At 45.2% G+C, this 22,917-nt stretch overlaps 1 protein-coding gene across 1 annotated transcript; it reads left to right on the top strand.

Annotated features, from left to right (window-relative positions):
- The first annotated feature begins 280 nt into the window (after nt 1–280).
- MRPS11 (mitochondrial ribosomal protein S11) lies at nt 281–22,696 on the top strand. The gene is made up of 6 exons (XM_061595179.1): nt 281–490; nt 11,137–11,256; nt 13,980–14,078; nt 15,089–15,218; nt 20,470–20,535; nt 22,378–22,696. Exons 1-6 carry the CDS (start codon nt 438–440, stop codon nt 22,483–22,485), a joined length of 576 nt encoding a protein of 191 aa, XP_061451163.1. The 5' UTR covers nt 281–437; the 3' UTR covers nt 22,486–22,696.
- Nucleotides 22,697–22,917: the final 221 nt, after the last annotated feature.

The raw sequence follows: 22,917 nt of genomic DNA, 5'->3' as shown, positions 1-22,917 counted from the left end.
TCCAAAGATCTAGATTTCTATGGGAGGGTCTCGCCTCCGCATTCGGGGAGATTCAAAAACGGTTTATCCAGTGTGAACCCTGATAATACTGAACCAGATAATGAAATGATTGAAAATGAAATGGACTGTCTTCAAGTCGATCCCGACTTATGGCGACCCTACGAATAGCCTTTCCATCCTCAGAGTGAAATCTCTCTATTTTTCTATAGCCAGCTAGAGAGGGCGGCGATGCACTACCTTGCGTACGGCTCCTTCCAGGACTGGGCGCCGCCATCTTAGGACGATAAGCAGCGGCTCCGTACGTTTAATAGGGCGCTTCCATTTCCCCCTCGCCTGTGACCGCGAGAAGAGCCTTCAATCCTAGCTCTACCCCTGCTGCTTTGAGAGAGCGTAGCCGTGCCAAGGAAGAGGGATCCAGACGGTGGCGGAGAAGGATCATGATTCCTTTGGTGGCGATCGCCCGGCGGGGCTTTTTGGGGGGCGGCATGGGGTAAGAGCGCGCAGGCCAGGGTGAAAAGGGCTGGGTTGGTTGGAATCGAATTCTGGAGCTTCAGTTTGGTCAGGCTGCTGCTAGGGAATGACGGCAGGGTCGGATCTCTTTCAGGGCCCTTTGCCTTTAAACTCTGTAGGGAAAGTAGAAATCCAACAGGTGGAGCATTCACCAGCCCTAGACAGGCTGCTGGTGGGGATGCCAGGAGGGTCGTCTGTCTTCAGGGCCCTCTGCTTTTAAAATCTATAGGGAAGACAAAAATCCAACTGGAGGAGCATTTACCAGCGCTGGTGTGGATGCTAGCAGGGTGGCTCTCTTTAGGGCTCCTTTCTGCCATTTAGACTCTGTGGGGAAAAACAGAAATCCAACAGGTGGTACAGCATTCACCCATGGCACCCTGCTGGGAAATGTCCAGATAATTACATTAATAATTTGCAGCATTGTGAGTATGCCTAGTAAGCGTGATGTTGTGATTTAAAAAGTGCTGGACTAAAGACTTGAGGAGGGCCTAGTTAAAACCCCACTCAACCATGAAGCTCCCTGAGTAACCTTGGCTCAGTCAGTCCTTGGCAGTATAAACTACTTCACAGGGCTGTTGTGAGGCTTAGCTCACAACAATTTCTGTGCTGGGCTCCAAGTCCAGGACCCACCAAAAATTGCTGGGTACCATTATTGCAGTGGCTATGGGCTGTGCACTGGCTTAGAAGCCTCCCAGGCTCTGCTTTAGTAATAGAATCTTATTCACTAATAGCCAAAAAAAACCCTTGCGGCTTAATAACGTACCTATAGCCAACAATTATTTCTATCAAACTTTTAAAAGCAGGGAAATTAGGCAGCTATAGTGAATGCACCAGGGGAACAGGAGACCTGACCTCTCTGAGATTTGTACTGCCCTACAAATTTGTAAGAATGTAAACACAATTTGGGGTGGTCTTTCACAGTCCAATCCACTTCCTGTGTAGCTTGGAAGAATTTGATAACACCAATTTGGAAGAATTTGGTAACACCAGTGTGGTGTAGTGGTTAAGGTGTTGGACTATGACCTGGGAGACCAGGGTTCAAATCCCCACACAGCCATAAAAATCACTAGCTGACCTTGTCTAGTCACTGCCTCTCAGCCTCAGAGGAAGGCAATGGTAAACCCTCTCTGAATACCGCTTAACATGAAAACCCTATTCATAGGGTCGCCATAAGTCAGAATCGACTTGAAGGCAGTCCATCATCATGACCCTCTGAGCATATTGTGAGAGGTGGCAATACCTGCAATCAGCCTAAATAACAGAGACATGGCATGTGCTGTGCTGATCTTGTTTTAGCAGGGAGGAAGCAACAATATTAAGGCAGTTGGTATAACTCAGATATTCACTTTAAAGATGTTTGATTTACTTTGCAATTTTAGTGAAATTTTTGATGGTAAATTATTTTCTTTTGCTTCTCTTTCTGTGAATATGTGAAGTACAGCAACACTTTGCATAATTTACACTAAAAAGTCTCCAAAAACAATTCTAGAATAAAGGCACTGACTGTTCTGCAGAATAGTCTCCAATGGACATGAGAGTCTCTCAGTTCGCACAAGATAAAACTGTGGGAGGTGAAATATATTCTAGCAAAATTCTAGGTGTGCTCTATATTTTTAATTGACCATGCCCACCCTTCATTAAGTGGAGTAGTTTAAGCATAGCAGGCTGAAAACATGCATCTTGGGTGGGTCAAGTTTGTTGTTTTCCAACAGCTAGATTCATTGCATAAATAGCAACATATTGTAATCAGTCTGATTTTACATCAAACTGCAGTTTCAGATTCAACTGTTAGTGTACCCAAAATAGAATATAACCTCCAGTGTAAAATAAAAAGCTGTCTTCACCACCATATGACATTGACCAATGAAAAGGCTTTGAAATTAATAACAATAAATTTGACACAGATTTCTAGGATGAGTAATTCTCTGTAAAAACAGTAGTAACACAGGAAAGAAGCAAAATAAAATGAACACCAACAAACATACAAAAATGTATTCTCCATCTTTGGAGATGCAGTCCTGATTGCACCTCCTTGTTGCCCTCCTCTGAACCTGTTCCAGTTTGTCTGCATCCTTCTTCAAGTGTGGTGTCCACAACTGGACACAGTACTCAAGATGAGGCCTAACCAGTGCCTAATAGATGGGACCCAATACATCATGCGATTTGGAAACTGTGCTTCCGTTAATGCAGCCTAAAATAGTATTTGCCTTTTTTGCAGCCACATCACACTGTTGGCTCATATTCAGCTTGTGATGAACAACAATTCCAAGATCCTTCTCGCATGTAGTATTGCTGAGCCACGTATCCCCCATCTTATAACTGTGCATTTGCTTTCTTTTTCCTAAGTGTAGTACTTTCCAGTTATCCCTGTTAAATTTCATTCTGTTGTTTTCAGCCCAATGATCCAACCTATCAAGATCACTTTGAATTTTGTTCTGTCCTCCAGGGTATTAGCTGTCCCTCCCAATTTTGTATCATCCGCAAATTTGAAAAACATTCCCTGCACCTTCTCATCCAAGTCATTAATAAAAATGCTGAAGAGCATTGGGCCCAGGACTGAACCCTGCAGTATTCCGCTCCTTACTTTCCCCCCACTCCCATGTGAATGAACTATTGATAAGCGCTCTTGGAGTACGATTCTGTAGTCAACTGTGGATCCATCTGATAGTTGTTCCATTCAGCCCATATTTAGCTAGCTTGCTAATCAACTTAAGCTTTGCTGAAGTTGAGATATATTATGTCCACAGCATTCCCACAGTCTACCAGGGAAGTTACCCAATCAAAAAATAATATAACATTAGTCTGACACGATTTGTTCTTTAAAGTGCTATGATGCTGCTTTGTGTAAAGCAGATAAGGCCTTAATTTCACACAGTAGTTCCAGGAGTTTGTTAAAACCTTTGCTGGTCAAGATATATTGTGTCCACAGCATCCCCACAGTCTAATTTCACCCAATGAAATTTCACACAGTGGCTCCAGGACCTAGCCGATGGAAATGTTGTTGCCGCCAACTCAACCCACAAGGGCCTGCTGGCATAGGAGGGGAACCCACAAGAGGACATTTTGTGTAGAGCTCCCTCAAACCTGGAGCGTGCCCTGACTGCCAGCTGGACTATAGAGCACTGGGCTTCATAGCCTCACTCGATACAAGTCAGCTTTATATGGTCATATAATTCAGCCTTCCACAACCTGGGCTGGCTGGGGCTGATGGGAGTTGTAGTCTAAAACATCTGGAGGGTGCTAGGTTGGGGCAGGCTGATATAGTTAAAGAGTATTTGTGGCCCCTCTCTTTGCCTCCTACAGGCTACCAAAAGTCTGTTGACGCTTTTTCAGAACAGAACCACAAACATCATTTTCTCGTGTGGGTAGGCCTTTATAAGACCAGGGATGAAGGTATTACAGTCCACTTTATGTGAAGGACCCACCTTGACTTATATAATTCTGCCCACATGCTTAAGATCTGCCTCGGGCATCCTTCTCCAGTGTCTGCCACTACGATGAGGTGGTTTGGTATGTGCAAGAGATGGGGCCTTCTCAGTGATGGCCCCAAATGGCTGGTTCTAAAGGACGGCCAGGTGGGGCACTGGCCTGAGGGCCCCGGAGCTACAGGAGCCCCTAAGGGGCCCTATGCTCCCCTTCCACAATCCATGGCAGGAGCTGCGGATCGCAGGACAGGAGGAGCTTCCTAGCCACTCGCCATCCCCCCGCTTCACCTACCTTTCTCTCTGCTGTTTTTTGCAGTGCGCGCAGGGTTGCCATCAATCAAGATGGCGGCTGAGGTTTCCGTAAGGGGCTGAAGCCACTGCCGCCATCTTGGTTGATGGCAGCAATGCGCACACTGCGTGCCATTAGCCAAGATGGCGGCAGAGGCTTCAGCCCGTTACGGAAACCTCGGCCGCCATCTTGATCGATGGCAACCCTGCGCACGGAGTGGGCGCAGCTGCAAAAAACAGCAGAGAAAGGTAGGTGAAACAGGAGGGTGGCGGGCTGCTCAGAATCTCCTGTCCTGCGATCCGCGGTGCGGCTCCTGTTGCGGATCGCGGAAGGGGAGCGGAGGGGCCTGGGGCAGGCTGATGCCCAAGGGTCCTGGCACGCCTGGAGCCGGCCCTGCCCCCAAAAGAATTGAACTCCCAAGGGACATGCCCTTTGCTCTTTCAGCTCTGGTGTTTCGGTGGGCCTTTGAAGATCTTTGTCTTTACGGCTGCCTTTAATGGATACCATCAATAGGTTGCAACTGGGAGCAGCTTTTCCTATTATTTTATTTATTATTTATTTTAGTTATTTATTAAATGTCTATCCCACCTTCCCTCCCAGACTTCTTTTTCTGTTCTGTTGTGACTTCTTTTTCTGCCATGCTCTCGCTGCTTTGCACAGCACTCTCTGACGGCATAGTAACTCTAATAAGTGGGTGAAAAATACTTTTAAACTAAATAAAATATTTAAAAGAGCTGAGAGAGGCATAGTGGTTGTTGTGGTTGATGATGTTGTTCATCTTCTCGGCTCTGCTTATACCACAGCAAGGCCGTTTGTTCACATGGAAACGCTTGCCGTCTGCCGCAGGAATAGCAGTCTCCCCCCCATCAACCCCCCACTCCCCAGCAAGTGTATAGATGGGCTTGCTTAATTAATTACTAGGAACAGTTGGACAAGGTTGCTTGCTTTGTAGATGAACTTTCTTAATTGTCTATGCTCTTCACAATATGTGTTGTTGACCTACCAATGCAGCCTTGCAAATATGTGAAAATTGCCCATTTTCCTAAGAAGGTGATAATGCATGTGCTATTTTCTTGCACCAAGAAGTTTTTTAAAAAATCCTTGAACCAAGAAGTTTTTTAAAAAATCTTGATTGCTTTTTCCTTTAAAAAAAAAAAAATAGTTCTTGACTAGCATTCAAGCGTTTGCTGGTTTGTTTGTCCTGGTTTTCGTGTGCTGAAACAATAATTTTAAATGTCTTTTGTGAATTTATTGGATGATTTCTATGGCATTTTACCATTTCTTAAAAAAAAAAAATGCCTCATGAGATTGGCCAGGTTGAAAGTCAGTGATGGGGCTTTGATCCCAAAAGCAAGAAATCGGCATCTACTTAGGTGAGACATGCCATTCTCCATGTGGAAGCCATTCTTTAATTTACTGAATTGTCGAAATCGTACCCACCCTCCAAATCTTTCTGAGCAGTATACTTGACTCTTCCCCCCACCCACCCCCCAAATTTCATCCTCAGAATCACCCTGTGGTAGATTTTTTTTTCCAAGAAGAGCTCTGCAAAAGTCCCATCTAATCCAGCATCCTGTTCTCACAGTGGCCAACCAGATCCCAATGGGAAGCTTGCAAGCAGGACCTGAGTGCAACAGCACTGACACCACTTGTGATTCCCACCAACTGGTATGCAGAGCGATACTGCCTCGACAATAGAGGCAGAATGCTGCCGTTGTGGCTGGTACCCATGTATATAGCCTTATCCTCTATGAATTTGTCTGACCCCCTTTTAAAGCCATCCCACGTTGATGACCAGTAAGAAAAAAAAACCCTGTTTGCTTTCTCCACAACATGAGAGAGAATGACAGGCTACCCGGTGAGCATAATTGCAGGATTTGAACCCAGAACTCATCTTCCCACGTTGGATTCCTACGTGGACAAAATGGCACTATCTACATGCAAGATGAAGTCAGGGCGAGAGCCCCAAGGTTTGCTGAAGTACAAAACAACTTTAGGGGTGAGAAAAGCTTGCTCAGTAGCCACAGAAAACTGGGGTGGGGGAGAGTGAGAGAGATCGGGGAGGTGGAATGGAATGGAGAATCCTGGAAAAGGGCATGACTGGAACCCTGAGCAGGAGCATTCCATACTACAGTACTTTTGTTGCAGGTTGCACTTCTGCCTACTGAATGCGCTTCCACCCCTTCAAACTAAATTGATTGACTTTTCTATCTGCAGGTACTGCCGTTTATATAATGCTTTGAGAGAGCAATATTTGGAACAGCTTTTAGGGAGATATGGGGGCGAGGTCTGCCTGTGACTCTCATTTACTTATTGAGTGCACAAGACAGACAACTATGAAGACTGCACATTTTCTGTCAGCAGTAATCAATGGGAGAAGAAAATTCTTAAGAGAATGCTGTGTTTTACCCAAGGGATTAAGAATTTTTAGTTGACTCTGGGTTTACAAACTTTTACTCGGATTTGTGTAACTTATGTAACTTATGATAAGGAGATTGCAGAGAAGCTAAATGAATTCTTTGCATCTGTCTTCACAGTGGAAGATATAGGGCAGATCCCTGAACCTGAACTAACATTTGCAGGAAGGGATTCTGAGGAACTGAGACAAATAGTGGTAACGAGAGAGGAAGTTCTAAGCTTAATGGACAATATAAAAACTGACAAATCACCGGGCCCGGATGGCATCCACCCGAGAGTTCTCAAAGAACTCAAAGGTGAAATTGCTGATCTGCTAACTAAAATATGTAACTTGTCCCTTGGGTCCTCCTCCGTGCCTGAGGACTGGAAAGTGGCAAATGTAACGCCAATCTTCAAAAAGGGATCCAGAGGGGATCCCGGAAATTACAGGCCAGTTAGCTTAACTTCTGTCCCTGGAAAACTGGTAGAAAGTATTATTAAAGCTAGATTAACTAAGCACATAGAAGAACAAGCCTTGCTGAAGCAGAGCCAGCATGGCTTCTGCAAGGGAAAGTCCTGTCTCAGTAACCTATTAGAATTCTTTGAGAGTGTCAACAAGCATATAGATAGAGGTGATCCAGTGGACATAGTGTACTTAGACTTTCAAAAAGCATTTGACAAGGTACCTCACCAAAGGCTTCTGAGGAAGCTTAGCAGTCATGGAATAAGAGGAGAGGTCCTCTTGTGGATAAGAAATTGGTTAAGAAGCAGAAAGCAGAGAGTAGGAATAAACGGACAGTTCTCCCAATGGAGGGCTGTAGAAAGTGGAGTCCCTCAAGGATCGGTATTGGGACCTGTACTTTTCAACTTGTTCATTAATGACCTAGAATTAGGAGTGAGCAGTGAAGTGGCCAGGTTTGCTGATGACACTAAATTGTTCAGGGTTGTTAAAACAAAAAGGGATTGCGAAGAGCTCCAAAAAGACCTCTCCAAACTGAGTGAATGGGCAGAAAAATGGCAAATGCAATTCAATATAAACAAGTGTAAAATTATGCATATTGGAGCAAAAAATCTTAATTTCACATATACGCTCATGGGGTCTGAACTGGCAGTGACCGACCAGGAGAGAGACCTCGGGGTTGTAGTGGACAGCACGATGAAAATGTTGACCCAGTGTGCGGCAGCTGTGAAAAAGGCAAATTCCATGCTAGCGATAATTCGGAATGGTATTGAAAATAAAACAGCCGATATCATAATGCCATTGTATAAATCTATGGTGCGGCCGCATTTGGAATACTGTGTACAGTTCTGGTCGCCTCATCTCAAAAAGGATATTATAGAGTTGGAAAAGGTTCAGAAGAGGGCAACCAGAATGATCAAGGGGATGGAGCGACTCCCTTACGAGGAAAGGTTGCAGCACTTGGGGCTTTTTAGTTTAGAGAAAAGGCGGGTCAAAGGAGACATGATAGAAGTGTATAAAATTATGCATGGCATTGAGAAAGTGGATAGAGAAAAGTTCTTCTCCCTCTCTCATAATACTAGAACTCGTGGACAGTCAAAGAAGCTGAATGTTGGAAGATTCAGGACAGACAAAAGGAAGTACTTCTTTACTCAGCGCATAGTTAAACTATGGAATTTGCTCCCACAAGATGCAGTAATGGCCACCAGCTTGGACGGCTTTAAAAGAAGATTAGACAAATTCATGGAGGACAGGGCTATCAATGGCTACTAGCCATGATGGCTGTGCTCTGCCACCCTAGTCAGAGGCAGCATGCTTCTGAAAACCAGTTGCCGGAAGCCTCAGGAGGGGAGAGTGTTCTTGCACTCGGGTCCTGCTTGCGGGCTTCCTCCAGGCACCTGGTTGGCCACTGTGAGAACAGGATGCTGGACTAGATGGGCCACTGGCCTGATCCAGCAGGCTCTTCTTATGTTCTTATGTTCTTATGTGTTACTTCATTTTAGTCCTTTTAACATGTGTTAACAGTAACAACTTTTCCCTTTTTAAGGGGAAAGGTATGGTTTGCCACAGAAATTCACTGTTCTAAGTTAGTTCACGTTGCAACTCTGTGTCCAAGTTAATTTCTATTTCTACTGCCTTGTCTTACTTTTATACTGTTAAACTGCTTTGTAATGGTCTATTTCTTTTATTTTACTATAACATTTACATCCCACCTTTCCTCTAAGGAGCTCAAAGTGCTGTGCCAAGATGGTTCTCCCCCTCCCGATTTTATCCTCACAACAACCCTGTGAGGTAGGTTGGGCTGGGAGACAGAGGCTGGCCCCAGGTCACCCAGTGAGCTTCATGGCTAAGTAGGGATTTGAACACTTGTTTCCAAGTTCCCATTCCAACACTCTAGCCACTGGATCTGAATCGATCAGCAGATGGAGTTGGTCGGCCAGTCCTGAAAATTAATTTAAAGATTCTGTGATCGGTCCTCAACCTGCTGTTTTTTTTTTTTTTTTTTCAATAATTTTTATTCAGATTTTCATAAAACATACAAGACAAAATCATAAAACATTCAAAGACAAAAAACAAAATCAAAAATAGTTAAACAAAAAGAAAAAAAGAAAAAAAAAACAAAAATAAAAAATAAAGAGTAAAATATTGACTTCCCATTTGTCAAAGATCAAATCAGTTATAAGTCTATAATATATAACAATCCTGTCTCTTAAGTCATATTATAAAATCACTTTCCTCCAGTAGTTATCTTACTTAATCATCAAATCTCATAAACATTACTTTATTCTTTCCACAAAAAGTCAAAGAGAGGTTTCAATTCTTTAAGAAATATATCTATCAATTTTTTTTTTCCAGATAAGCATATCGATTAATCCATCTCATTACTAATTATGATAATCTTATTGTCATAACCATAGTCAAAATAAACATTTCAATTAATCCATCACATCAGAATCTGTTAGGTTCAATAATTTCAGTAGCCATTGTTCTATTATCTCTATTAGTTCCATTTTCCATCTTCCATCTTCAGTAGTCTTGTTAAGTCCAGTAATTTCAATATCCAATCTTCCATTATCAGTATTCCATAATAATCTTGCTGTCAAAGCCATAGTCATATAGTAAGAGTCTGATGGGAATTACCTCTATCCCAAATATTTTCTTGCCATCCATTCTGAATAGGTTGCTGAAATACTGCTGTAAAATCATATCTCTGTTCTTTTTTTCAAAATACACTGGGTCATCTCTTAAAAGTTTTTCCATTGTCACATGGCTGCAGTTAATTCCATAGATTTTCTCTATATTGGGCTCCATCACATCATTCCAGTCCAGAAGATTATCCATGCCATTGATAACTTTATCTCTAGAATCTTCATTCATTTCTTCAGAGATAACATTGAGTTCCAAACAATAGATTTTATTTCTAAAGTCCATAGACTCCAAATCTTGTTCCTGTTCCACGTTGGTTCCAATCTCCGGGATCTCCTCTCTCACAGGGACCCCTATTCCAGTCTCCAGGGTCTCCTCTCTCACAGGGACCCCTGTTCCAATCTCCGGGGTCACCTCTCTCACAGGGACCCCTTCCAGGGTCACCTCTCTCACAGGGACCCTTATATCTTTAATCTCCTGCTTCATTTTACTCAATTCAATTTTCGTTATCTCAATCTCATCCATTATTTTCTGAAACATAGTTATTTCCAGATTTTCAGCCACTTTCTTAATTGCCATTTTAAAAGAAAAATATAGGAAAACCACTTCTTATTTCAGCAACAATTGGGTTAATTCTCCAAACTTGGTGACATCACAGTATAAACAGAGCAGACAGCCTTATCTCTCCAATAGTTAAGTAAACAAAATGCAGTTCCCAGGATCGAAACAATTAATGGCAATCGTCAAGAAACAGATTCGTCAAAATAAAATAGACCAAAAAGAGAGTAGTCTCAAAACAGTATAATATTTTTCAAAATAAAAATCTGGAATAGAAATCCCTCTTCTGTGTATATCTTTAGAATGCAAATCCAGGACAGCTTTTTGCAACAAAAACAGAGATAAGCTATTAATTAGTGCGTAGCAGAGAGAAGTTATGGCTCCCCAGTGAGATGTCAAAAACTGATCAATCTGGCAAATCTCTTTTAAACAGCAACAATTTAAGTCAAGTAAAAGAAAAATATAGAAAGAAGGGTGCTTGCCTGTTAGTGCGTTCTCTCTTAGAAGATAAGATGAACGTTCGCTTTAACAGATAGAGCTTGCTGTTGAAAATCCGTCCCACCTTCGTCGGCTGGACCTCGTCCCATAAATTAATGAGATCTGGTCGTCCCAACAAAAATAGGCTTTGAGGTTAATCTCTTCGTTTCTCCCTACCCGGGAGAAGTTTAATCAGTCAAAAAAAAAAGAAAAAACTGACTGATATATCTGAATAAGCTTCTTTTGAGGCAGGAGCCCGTCTCAAAAGCAGGCACAGGCTAAGTCACCCTTCCCGGAAGTCTCAACCTGCTGTTTTTATGAGCCACTCCTGTAACTGCTAACCTCTGCCTCTTGCTTCTCTCTCCTTACGGCAGCTGTGGTGTTTTCCTGTCTCGAGGCGTGCAGACAAGCATCCAGAGACTTCAAGGGTTAGAAGAGAATTCTTCTGGTCCAGCTGCGGAAGCAGTAGAGGCTGCAAACAAGAGTGGCTTCAGGTGAGGTAGCATTTTGTGCGGTTTCAAGAAAAGCGATGGGATGCGACTGTCATCGAGTCCAGAGTTCCAGCATCCCTTCTAGCTATGACTCCAAAGGGGCTACCTTGGGGAGTACTGTATGCAAAGGTTCCAGCCAGTTTTGTTGAGTCTCTTCTCAGAAGATCCACCATTTAGCTCAGCCATCTTGGAGTTGTAGCATTTTGCCTGTGGTTACATACTGCCCCGAACATTGAAAGCAGTATCATGCCACTTTAAATAGTCATGGCTTTCACCCAAGAATCCTGGGAACTGTCATTTGTGAAGGGTGCTGAGAGTTGCTAGGAGACCCCTATTCCCTACACAAAGCTCCAATTCCCAGAATTCTCTGGGAAGAGGGATTGACTGTTACTCCACTATGGCAATTGTAGCTCTGTGAGGAGAATAGGAGTCTCTTAACAACTCTCAGCATCCTTCACAAACTACCCGTCCCAAGATTCTTTGGGGGAAGCCATGACTGTTTTAAAGTGGAATAGGTGTCTAGTGTGGATGTGGCCTTTGCTCATCTAGCTTATCAGACTACAATTTCCCTGGCCTCTAAAACTTGTTCCCCATTGTTTTTGAAACTAAACTTTCTTCCTGGGAAGTTTAGTTCTTATTTAGATTTTCTTACAATTCCCAAATTACGTTTAGCATTTTCTAAAGCCAGGTTTAATTCTTTATATTCCGCGCTCTTGGAAGGGAGGTTTAGGGGGGTCCCCTATGAGCAACGTGTCTGTCCCTGTGGTGCTGATATTGAAACTCTGTATCACAGTTTTTTCTCATGTCCTCTGTATTCTCAGATTCGTTTTAAGTACCGTATATTCCGGCGTATAAGACGACTGGGCGTATAAGACGACCCCCAACTTTTCCAGTTAAAATATAGAGTTTGGGATATACTCACCGTATAAGACTATATAAGTCTTATATAAGGTAGTTTACTATGCTCCTAAATCCAGGGATTATCACGTGGCCCAGAACATCGCCCCACTGAGGAGGGGAGATTTCGATTGATCTTCTCAGCGCCCCCCTCCCCAAGTCTTTTCCCTCCAAATTCTGGCTGGAAACCCCACTTGGGACTTCCCCATCCCCTTCTCTCCAACCCGCCTCACCTCTCTCTCTCTCTTTCTGTCCCTTCACCCAAGTGGACAAGCGTGGCTGGGGGCTCACCAGGTCCTCCTGGGCGCGAAGGAGAAAGGCCAGCTTCCCCGCGCGGATGGGGCGGGCTGGACAGAGGCGGAGGTGAAACTTTGCCTCCTATTTCAGGCTGCTCCGGGTTGAAGGAGGAACCTTGCGGTAAGATCGCTTTGCTCCCTCCACGCATCAGCCTCCAAGGATCATGCAGAAGGCAAGATGGCAAGGAGATCATGCGCTGGAGGACCCAGACGCTCCTTCCCAGATTTCCTGCCTCTCTAGGAATCAATCCCTATAATTTAACCCTTAGAAAGTCAGGCAGGAATCCAAGGCGGCCGCGCTTGCTGTTTTAAAAGGTTGTTGTTATTCCTGGGGAACTCCCTTGGGGGGGGGGATTCTTCCTGACCTGGGTCGCTAATTTTTCCTGTTTTTCGTCTAACGGCCATCAGAGAGACCGCGGCTGCGGTTCTCTCTATTCCCAGCGGGAGCTTGCAGCTGCAGCTCCCGCCGTTACCCCCCCGTTTGCCCAAGTTCTCCCCGGGAGCCTTTTGTGGCTTCTCCCTCCTGTATCTGGCCGTTTCGAGTCAATTCGTCTCAGGCTCTGCCGAGGCTTCCCTCCTCATGGCAGTAACGCCGTTTCGAGTCAATTTCATCTCAGGCTCTGCCGAGGCTTCCCTCCTCAGGGCAGTAACTTCTTGAGCCTCGCTGCGTTGCCTTCCTCGCCGTGACGGTCTCTCTGGACGGCGGCTGCAACTGCTTCCACTCCTGCTGCAGCTTTTTTTTTTACTTAATTTTCCCGCTCTTTTTCAGCACCCGGCGTATAAGACGACCCCCGACTTTGGAGAAGATTTTCCGGGGTTAAAAAGTCGTCTTATACGCCGGAATATACGGTATCTTAATGATATATTGTTAAAAGTCGCACACAAATCGCCTGAAGCCTCTATTGTCTATTTGCTATCTGGCTCTGTTAAAGAAATTACCTTTCAAGTTGCCAAGTTCGTTTATGCGGCTCAACAGAAACGCATTTCTCTTTCATGTACTTAATTTTGTTTTTGCTATCATTGTATGTACTGTTGTTGTTTTTTTCCTTAATTTGGGTCTATGACTGTAAAATAAATAAACTCAACTCAACTCATCTAGCTCAGTATTGTCTGCACTGACTGGCAGCAGCTCTTCAAGGTTTCAGGCAGGGGTCTCCCAGCCCCTCCTGAAGATGCCGGGTATTAAACCTGGGACCTTCTGCATCCAAGCAGATGCTCCGTCGCTGAGCTACGGCCCTTCACGTCTGGGGGAGGGGCTTTTGTGCAACCTGTGGGTGAGATGGTGAAATGGGGGAGGGGGAGAGAGATGACTGCTTCGCCTCAGTTTAGCTTTCCTAGCACTGAGCATCTTAAAAGCAAAAGGACTGGCAGCATGGAGCAAGTAAAGTTCGCCATTTTGCTGTTCAGACTTTTTTTGAACTCTCCCCATGTTACACAAAGGTCCTCCTCTGAATGCCCTGACCGCGTTAAAACTTTGCACGGCCTCATAAATACTCCTCTGCCATTTAACTTTTTTTTCCTCCCACTTTTCAGCTTTTTCCCCCCGGCACCAGGCAAAGAGAGCCCTCTGAGGTGGGGTGGAAAGAAATTTGAAGAGATCCCCATAGCTCACATCAAAGCCACGTATAACAAGTAAGAGGCAGCGTTTGCCACCTGCGTTTGGGCTTGCTCAGAGCGTGCGCATTGGGACAGGGATCTCTCCCCTTAAGTGAGGGGGTCAACTTGGCAGTGGTCAAGGTGGGAGCCAAGGGAGTCTGGGTGTTTGGCTTTTGGGGTGGCAGAGAAGCCCTTCAGGGTGAGAATGGAGGAGGAACTGTCCCTAGACTACTGACAGATCTTGCCTTGGGTAGTTGGAGAGAGAGGATGGGGTTTGATGAGGCTTCGCTCGGAACTTTCTGTTTGTTTTGCAGTCCAGTTACCTGAGAAAGTAGGAAGTTGTTTCAGGCAAGGAACTTTCCCAGCCTTTCCTGGAGATGCTGGGGATTGAACCTAGGGCCTTCTGCATGCAAAGCAGGTGCTCTACCACTGAGCGACGACCCTTCCCCAGCTTAAAGAAGGGGGTGGGAAGCCTCAGGCCCAGGGCCCAAATGCGGCCCTCTCTAAACAGCCTCTGGGACCTTCCCCAGGCCACTGTCCTACTCCCCATCCCTGCTGTGCACCCTCAATCTGCCTGGCTGCCTTGCACTGTGGTCATACCTCTTGTCTGCATGGGTCGAGAGAGCCGGGTGGGGAAACCTCTGGCTTTTGTGTGGCTGCAAATGTAATGAGTTGCTCGACCTACGTTTGCCACTGGGCCCCATCCGTCACTGGCACGCAGACCCCAGAAGGTGACTGCGATGATCAACTATCTTTCTTCCCAACCCTGGAGCTGCAGAAGTAGACAGGCGCCGTTCTAGGAGCTCCCTGGCGATCCCTGCCCTCTCTAAGGGGATCACTTGCAAAAAGTACAAGGATCCATAAGTTCCCTGAGCGGGACAGGGAGGGAGCTCCGAAGGTTCACAGGCACCAGGGAAAGTCCTCAGAGCGCCATTGTGCACAGGGGGGGCCTTGTTGGCGACCCTGGCGCTCGCATGTAGATTTTAACCTCTCTCTTTTTTTCTCCGCTACTCCTCTCTCATTCCTCTTTTCTGTTGTATCTGCAGCACTCACATCCAGGTTGTCTCCCACGACAACGTCTCTTTGGCCCTGTCCACCTGCGGCACGGAAGGGTTCAAGAACGCCAAGAAGGCCACTGGCATTGCAGCACAGACTACCGGGATCGCAGCTGCAGCAGTAAGTGAAATCCAAGTTGCATCACACCTCGATGCTAAGGTTTTTCCGAGGACGAGAGCCAGTTTGCATGCTTGGAAAGGGTGAAGCTGTGCTGTGGCTCTTCAACCGACAGATCTTGTTTTCACAGGCAGGGAACCCCCAATGTGTTGCTTATTTGTTATTTGCACAGAACTCTGAACTGCCATCCTGTGTATAGGCAAGATCGTCATTGTGAAGCTCTTTGCACATGTAACGGATCAGCCTTCGCCAACCTAGTGCCCTCCAGGTGTTTGGGACTACAACTCCCATTAGCCTTAGCCAGCATGGCCACATGGGAGTTGTAGTCCCAAACGTTTTTTCTTTTCTCTTTATTAAAAAAACATTTATATACTGCATAACTGTAAAAAAAAAACAAAAAAACCTCGAAGCGGTTTTCAAAAAAACCCATTAGAAATCACCAATAAAACAGTTAAAAACAAGTAATTAAAAACATTTTTAAAAACAATTAAAACAGTAAATAAAAAGATTAAAGCACATCAACATCCATGTGTCTGGATAGCTTACCTAAGCAAAAAAGTTTTAAGCAGGCGCCGAAAAGAATACAGTGAAGATGCCTCCCTGATGACAATCTGCAAGGCAAAGGTTACAATATGTAGACGATGAAGCCCCTAAATCTAAAGCTGTGCTACATCTGAACACATCAGCCCAGGAGTGTTTGGGAGTGCACTTCAGCCCTTTTCAGACTTGGACGCTTTTTCCTTTGTCCCTTTCTCCTCTTAATGCTGGGTCTGGATGCTCTCCCTTAGAAGAACTATGGACTCCAGAGATGAAAGGGAGGACCTTCTTGTTAGGTCCTGTCGTGATTGACCGAGCAAAAGAGTCACTACTGTTGCTTAACTCTTAGTGCTGGAGTACCCAGAGAATACCTGGAGGCTGTCTTCCCAGAATCGTTCCCTATGAGTACATGAACAATCCAGCGGGGACTTAAAATTTGGATTGCTTGTCCAGGCAGTACCTGTACACTGTCTTGCCAGAATCACCAGAACATCTTGAGTACTCGTTGTTGTTATGTGCCTCCAAGTCGACTACGACTTATGGTGATCCTATGAATCAGCGACCTCCAAGAGCATCTGTCATGAACCACCCTGTTCAGATCTTGTAAGTTCAGGTCTGTGGCTTCCTTTATGGAATCAATCCATCTCTTGTTTGGCCTTCCTCTTTTTCTACTCCCTTCTGTTTTTCCCAGCATTATTATCTTTTCTAATGAATTCATTGACAACTGAAATTCATGAGTCGTTTTGCATGACTAATAGAATGCTTGTCCTACTCAGGGCAGACCTATTGAAGTTGACGTGGCTGACTTTGGCTTGTTCATTTCAGTGGGTCTACACTGCAGTATTTAAACCAAACAAAGTCTCCTCTGGTACCCTCTTATGTCTTGATTTGATTTATTACAGTCGGAGACCAGCATAAACATACAAAAGATCGAAACATCATAAAGATATTAGTACAGTACAAACATTTTTCATGCTAAAACAAACTCTGTTTAAAAGCCGATTCTCAAGTCTGTGTGAGCTGTTGAGTTAACAGTGCTCTTCAGCATGTAACAGCTGCAGCACAGAAACTCGCAACCTTGATTGAGACTTGGGGAATTTGGTCGGAAGAATACCCTCCTATGTCAGCAGGCCCTGGAGGGCTAACCTGGTGGCAACAGCATTTCCACCAGCCAGGTCCTGGAGCCACCATTTTAATTTCCCACAGTGCCCTGTAGTGACAGTACTGCGTGAAATTAAGGCCCCATCTGCTCTATACATTTGAAGCAGCATCATACCACCTTAACCTATCATGGCTTCCCCCAAAGCATCCTGGGAACTGTAGTTTAAGGATGCTGAGAGTTGTTAGGAGACCCCCTATTCTCCTATAAAAAACTGGAGACACTTATATAAACCCCTTATTGCTGGTCTTTTGACCGTATTAATAAAGATTGATTGATTGATTGATATATAAACCCCTGTAAAAATATTTTATTTATACCCTACCTTTCCTTCAAGGAGCTCAAGATGGTGTACATACTTTTTGCCCCCATTTTATATTCCGTTTTACCTGCCCTTCACCTTGATGTCCCTGGGTGGATTACTTTTTTTCCCATCATCTATTTGCATCTGCCGCTCTGTGTCTGATTCCAGTGTTTAAAGATACATATTTTTTCGTGCTGTACTTTATGGACGATTTAGGGGATTTTCAAGGGTAATTCTGACTACATGATTTTTGTCTTACGTGCTGACGGTAGAACCCAACTGCCGCATAAGATTCCACTGTATTCATTGCTAAGGTTTAGGTGTATTGACATAGATGAAAAGCCTTAAAATAGCCACTAGATGGCAACCTTAGCCTATTGTACTCAGAATATCAAGTATCTAAAGTTACCAATAGTCATTACAAGGAGTAGATGCCCTAGAACTGAACATTTCCATTTTCTAAATGTAGCGAGCTCTCTTACGCTAGTCTGCAACCTGCGCTCTCTCACTCTCGCTCTCTCTGCCTCTTAATTCATGCCCTGTGGCCTTCCTTTACTCCCAGAATGGTCATCTCCATTTAACACAATATGACTGGTAGTGGACAGCCCACTACCACTTAGGGCTTGTTTAAACCAGCCCTGGCATTTCTGCAGTTCCCATGCTCTTTCCAGAGTTTCTGGGCCATCACCCTACAGAGTGAGAATTCCCTCATCTGTGGATTCTTTGAATAGAAGAGTCCTAATGGATCAGGCCAAAAGCTCATCCTATCCAGCACCCTGTTCTCACAGTGGTCAGCCAAACACCTGTGGGAATCCTGAAATCAGCACCCATGTGCAAAAGCATTCTCTCCTCACTTGCAATTCCCAGCAACTGGTATTCAGAGGCATCCTGTCTCCAACAGTAGAGATAGAACATAGCCATCATGGCTAGTAGCCATTGATAGCCTTATCCTCCATGAATTTGTCTAATCCTCTTTGAAAGCTAGCGAAGTTGGTGGCCATCTTGTGCCTCTTGTGGGAGCATATTCCATAGCTGAATTATTTATTTATTTATTCTTTCTTTCTTTCTTTCTTTCTTTCTTTCTTTCTTTCTTTCTTTCTTATTTGTACGTCCTCCCTTTCCTCCAAAGAGCTCAAAGTGATGTACGTGGTTCTCCTCTCCCTATTTTATCCTCACAACAACCCTGTGAGGTATGTTAGGCCAAGAGGCAGTGACTGGCCCAAGATCACCCAGTGAGTTTCTCGGCTGAGTGGAGATTCGAACCCTGGCCTCCCAGGTCGTAGTCTGACACTCTACCATTGCACCACACTGGCCATCCTGTGGAGACCAGACTCTCCGGGTGAAGAAGTACTTTCTTTTATCTTTGCTGAATCTTCCAACATCCAGCTTCATTCAGTTCTAGCATTATGAGAGAGAAAAACTTCTCTGTCCACCATCTCCATATTGTGCATAATCTTACACATATCTGTCATGTCTTAGTCGCCTTTTTTAAAAAAACTAAACTAAAAAGCCCCCAGTGTTGTAACCTTTCCTCAAAGGCGAGTCGCTTCCCCATCGATGATTAGGTAAGCCACACTTGCTGTAATTTTCTGTTTTATGCAGCTCTGAAAGAAAGAGCAGCTTTCTTGCAGTCCGGATCCGGCAGCTCTCTCCTTCCCTCTTTATCTGACCAACCCATTCAGGATCTGCTCAGTTCTAGGCTTCCCATGCTTCAAAAGGATCATCAAGGCAACAAACACCGTATCAAAATTAACTCTCTTTCCTCCACCACCCCTTTTCCCCCTTCATCCTTTCTGCTACTGAGAGATCTCTACTCACAAGCCACTTTCTAGGGGCATGTTGAATATAACTGTATTTAATAAATATTATTATGGGCATGAGCCTGGGCTTAAAGTGCTGACCCTAAACAAGATCTGCCTCTACGTGGCCACCAACCTGTCAATCCTGATGACTCATTTTTGCCCACACTGACAATCAGCTGATCGTTGGGATTTGAAAAGCGCCCTGCAAAGTCCCTTAGGCCCAGCCACGTCTTTACCTGCCCTGCACCTGTCAGATGTAGGACAGGTGGTGCGTGGCTTGGCCATAAAGGGCTCGCCAGCCAGAGGTTCCCCATCTCTGTTCTGCTAAGGCGGACCACTGGCCCGTCTAGCTCACTACGGTTTTACTTTCAGCTGGGGCTGAGGCTCTTTCCCAACCTACTTGGAGATGCTGGGGATTGATCCTGGGACCTTGCACACGGAAAGCACTTACGCTTGTTGTAAGCCTGAGGGCAGGAAATGTCTTTCTACTAAGCTTCTCTGGGAGCCTTTTTTGACCGAAACATGAGGTGAAAAAAAATGGGGGGGGGGATAGCACAGCAAGAGGGAGGCTTGCCTGGCCCTATTTACTGGCCAGAGAAGGAGCACCTTGCTTTCCTCTTCCCTCCCCATTCCTTTTTTCTTTCGTATCGTGTCTATGAGATTGTGATCCTGCTGGTGGGGACTGTCTTTAAATGTGCAGCACTTAGAAGACGTTTGAGGCTTGAGAAGCATTTAATAACAATAACAACTACAACAAATGGGATGGCTCCCTGTTTCTGGACTGCCCTCTCTCCAGTGAGGTGTGTCTGTCCCCATCACGTTTGACCTTCAGGAGGAATTTGAAAACATTTCTGTTTGCCCATGCATTTGATGGCTGAAGCGGACCTCTCCTGGCAACTCAGATCACTGGCTGAAGAATGTTTTTAACTGTGTCTTTAGAATATTTTAGTTGTGGTGTAGTGGTTAAGGTGTTGGACTACGACCTGGGAGACCAGGGTTCGAATCCCCACACAGCCATGAAGCTCACTGGGTGACCTTGGGCTAGTCGCTGCCTCTCAGCCTTAGAGGAAGGCAATGGCAAACCCCCTCTGCATACCACTTACCATGAAAACCCTATTCGCAGGGTCGCCATGATTCAGAATCAACTTGAAGGCAGTCCATTTCCTTTTTTGTTCCAGTTGTTTTTTATAATGTTTTAACTGTATTTTAGAATGTTTTTATCTGTAATTGTATTTGAAATGTTTTAACTGTGATTTTAGAATGCTTTAAGATGCTTTCCCCCCTCCTTGTTAAATTGTTTGGTTTTTATGTTTGCTGCCCTGCGTTCCTTCTGGAGGGAGGGAGGGCTATAAATTCAATAAATAAATACATTGGGATAGAACGTTGGGAGGGCAATATTAACGCTCTGTGGCTAAGTGTACAAAATGTCTTGTTTTCTCTATCCACCCCAAGAAAGCCTCTGCTAAGGGTGTGTCCCACATCCGAGTTGTGGTGAAGGGCCTGGGACCCGGACGAATGGTAAGTGCCTGCAGTTCCTTCTTAATTCCTTTCCCAGGATTGCATACAACATCAGTCCTACTCAGAGTAGACCCCTTGAAATGAATGAACATGATTCAGCGTGGGTCCATTAATCTCAATGGGTTTACTGTGAGTAGGGCTTGGTTCAAGGGTGAGGGCCCTTTGCCCCGCCAGATGTTGCTGAACTACAGTGCCCATCACCCCTGCCATTTGGCCATGCTTGCTAGGGCTGATGGGAGTTGTAGTTCAGCAGCATCGAGAGGGCCAAATGTTCCGCAGGCCTGGCTTAGTTGATATCCATCCAGAACGCTGTCGGTGCACACAGCACGCAAAAGAGCAGCAAAGTCAAAGAAGACCGTTCTCTGCCCCAAGGAGCTTACAGTCTTTTAAGTTTTGGCAGTGAGGGAGGTAACAATGAAACGAGAAGCGGGGATAAGTGGGAGAAGGCAAAGATTAGCAAATGTAGTTGGCCTTTGTTTCAGATGAAGATGACCACTAAGGTGGTGGAGTTGGGGGTGTTGCTAAGAACTTAAATGATTCAGGGCAGAGTCCCAAGATGCAAGTTTGCCTAAAATTTGCCTGTGCTCACTTGTATGTATAGATTCCGCCCTGGGCTCCTGCTGGGAGGAACGGCAGGATATAATTTTTTTTAAAAAAATGTTTTTAATGCTGTTTTGTTTTAATGTATTTTAAGATCTGTTTTATTATGTTTTAGAGTGTTTTAGTGCTTTGTCTGCCGCCCTGGGCTCCTGCTGGAAGGGCGTGTTACAAATAAAATAAATAAATAAATAAATAATTCTGGGAAATCAAGGGTTCAGGAATTGTCCCCACTGGAGATGTAGGCCACATTCACACCATACATATATTCTGCTGTTGTTCCACTTTTAAACAGTCATGGCTTCCCCCCAAAAAATCTGGGAAGTGTCCGTGAAGGGTGCTGGGAGTTGTTAGGAGACCCCTGTTCCCTTCACAGAGCTACGTTTCTCAGTGTTCTCCGGGAAGAGGGACTTGACTGTTAAACCGCATTGACAACTGTACCTCTGTGAGGGGAATAGGAGTCTCCTAACTCGGCGCCCTTCACAAACTGCAGTTCCCAGGATGCTTTGGGAGAAGCCAGGCCTGTTTACAATGAAATAGCAATGGAAAAAACGTATGGTGTGCATGTGGCCATAGTGTTGCGATGCAGCTATGAGGCTGAGCTGCGGTAAAGCAAGAATCTCCAGATTTAAAGTCTCGCTTCTGCCTGAAATCTTTGGCCGCTAATCCTTCCCTCCTTAGCTGCACTGCCCAGGAAGATCTCTTCCCTCCCCCCGTAATAATTAGACCTTTTGCAAGGGCAGCAACGGGGGGGGGGAGGCTTCTGTTGGAACCAATAGAAAGGTTTTCCCCTCAAGCCTAATTGCATAATAGGGTTTTCGGGGGGGGGTCACAGCACACAAGGAGGTTAACCCTTCTCTCTTCAGTTGCAGCCACCCCTTAAAATGCTCCCACCCCCACACTGTAATTAAGCTTGGGGAGAAAAGCTTCCTGCTTGGTTTTCAAACCTAAGTGCAGCACAGGGAAGGTGCGAGGGGGAGACACTCTAGGGCGGCCCCGGGGGTGATCAGGGAAGGTGTTGGGTTCAGTCCCTGGCATTCCCAGGTAGGGTTTGGAAAGTCTTTTTTTTTTTCTGAAACCCCGGAGAGCCACGGCCAGTTATTGTCGACTAGCCTTTGTGTAGACAATAGACAGTCCAATGGTCCGGCTCAGTGTAAGTCACCTCCCTGTCTTCCCATGCAGAAAGCTAAAAGTTGCGTCATCTGGAGAGAGAAAAAAACCTTCTTGTCTCTATGTCTCTTTCAGGCGGCTATCAAAGGACTGACCATGGGTGGTTTGGAGGTGATCTCCATCACAGACAACACCCCGATCCCCCACAATGGCTGCCGGCCTCGAAAGGCACGGAGGCTATGATCAGGGGCAGGGTTCGAAGAGAAAGACTGTGTTCAGTATTCGTGGATCTCTCGTTCTGAGCCAGCTTCCGTGGCCATCTTGAGCTGGCAATGCTGCTCTTCCATCCAAACCCAACACGGAGACGGCCTAGCGTTTTGCTCCGTCGTAGGACGAGCAGGAGATTATTTTTATTTTCTGAACAAGTAACGTCTATAAAATCTGCATGTTAAAATTGTTGTTTCTCAATGTCTCGTTTCTCAAGCAGGCACACTGGATTGAATCTTTTTTCCCCCCCTGCTGCTCTCCTCTTCTTGACACTGCATTTTTCCTTTGTTGAAATGACAGGTAGGGAAGTTCAGGCCCCTAGGACGACACATGGCCCCCCAGGCCTCTCTGTCCAGCCCTTGGGACTCTCAGTAGGCCACACCCCTCACCAGGCCTGCTCCATGCCCT

This window comes from Rhineura floridana, chromosome 14 (assembly GCF_030035675.1).
Source record: "Rhineura floridana isolate rRhiFlo1 chromosome 14, rRhiFlo1.hap2, whole genome shotgun sequence".
Lineage (NCBI taxonomy): Eukaryota > Metazoa > Chordata > Lepidosauria > Squamata > Rhineuridae > Rhineura > Rhineura floridana.
The sequence above is the reverse complement of the archived record's forward strand: the minus strand, read 5'-3'. Positions and strand labels throughout refer to the sequence as shown.

Bases quoted from the DNA above. Each gene is read 5' to 3' on its own strand.
- MRPS11 (XM_061595179.1), top strand. From the start codon at position 438: ATGATTCCTTTGGTGGCGATCGCCCGGCGGGGCTTTTTGGGGGGCGGC. The intron at 491-11,136 runs GTAAGAGCGCGC...TCCTTACGGCAG, and splicing joins TTTTTGGGGGGCGGCATGGG to CTGTGGTGTTTTCCTGTCTC. The intron at 15,219-20,469 runs GTAAGTGAAATC...ATCCACCCCAAG, and splicing joins CCGGGATCGCAGCTGCAGCA to AAAGCCTCTGCTAAGGGTGT.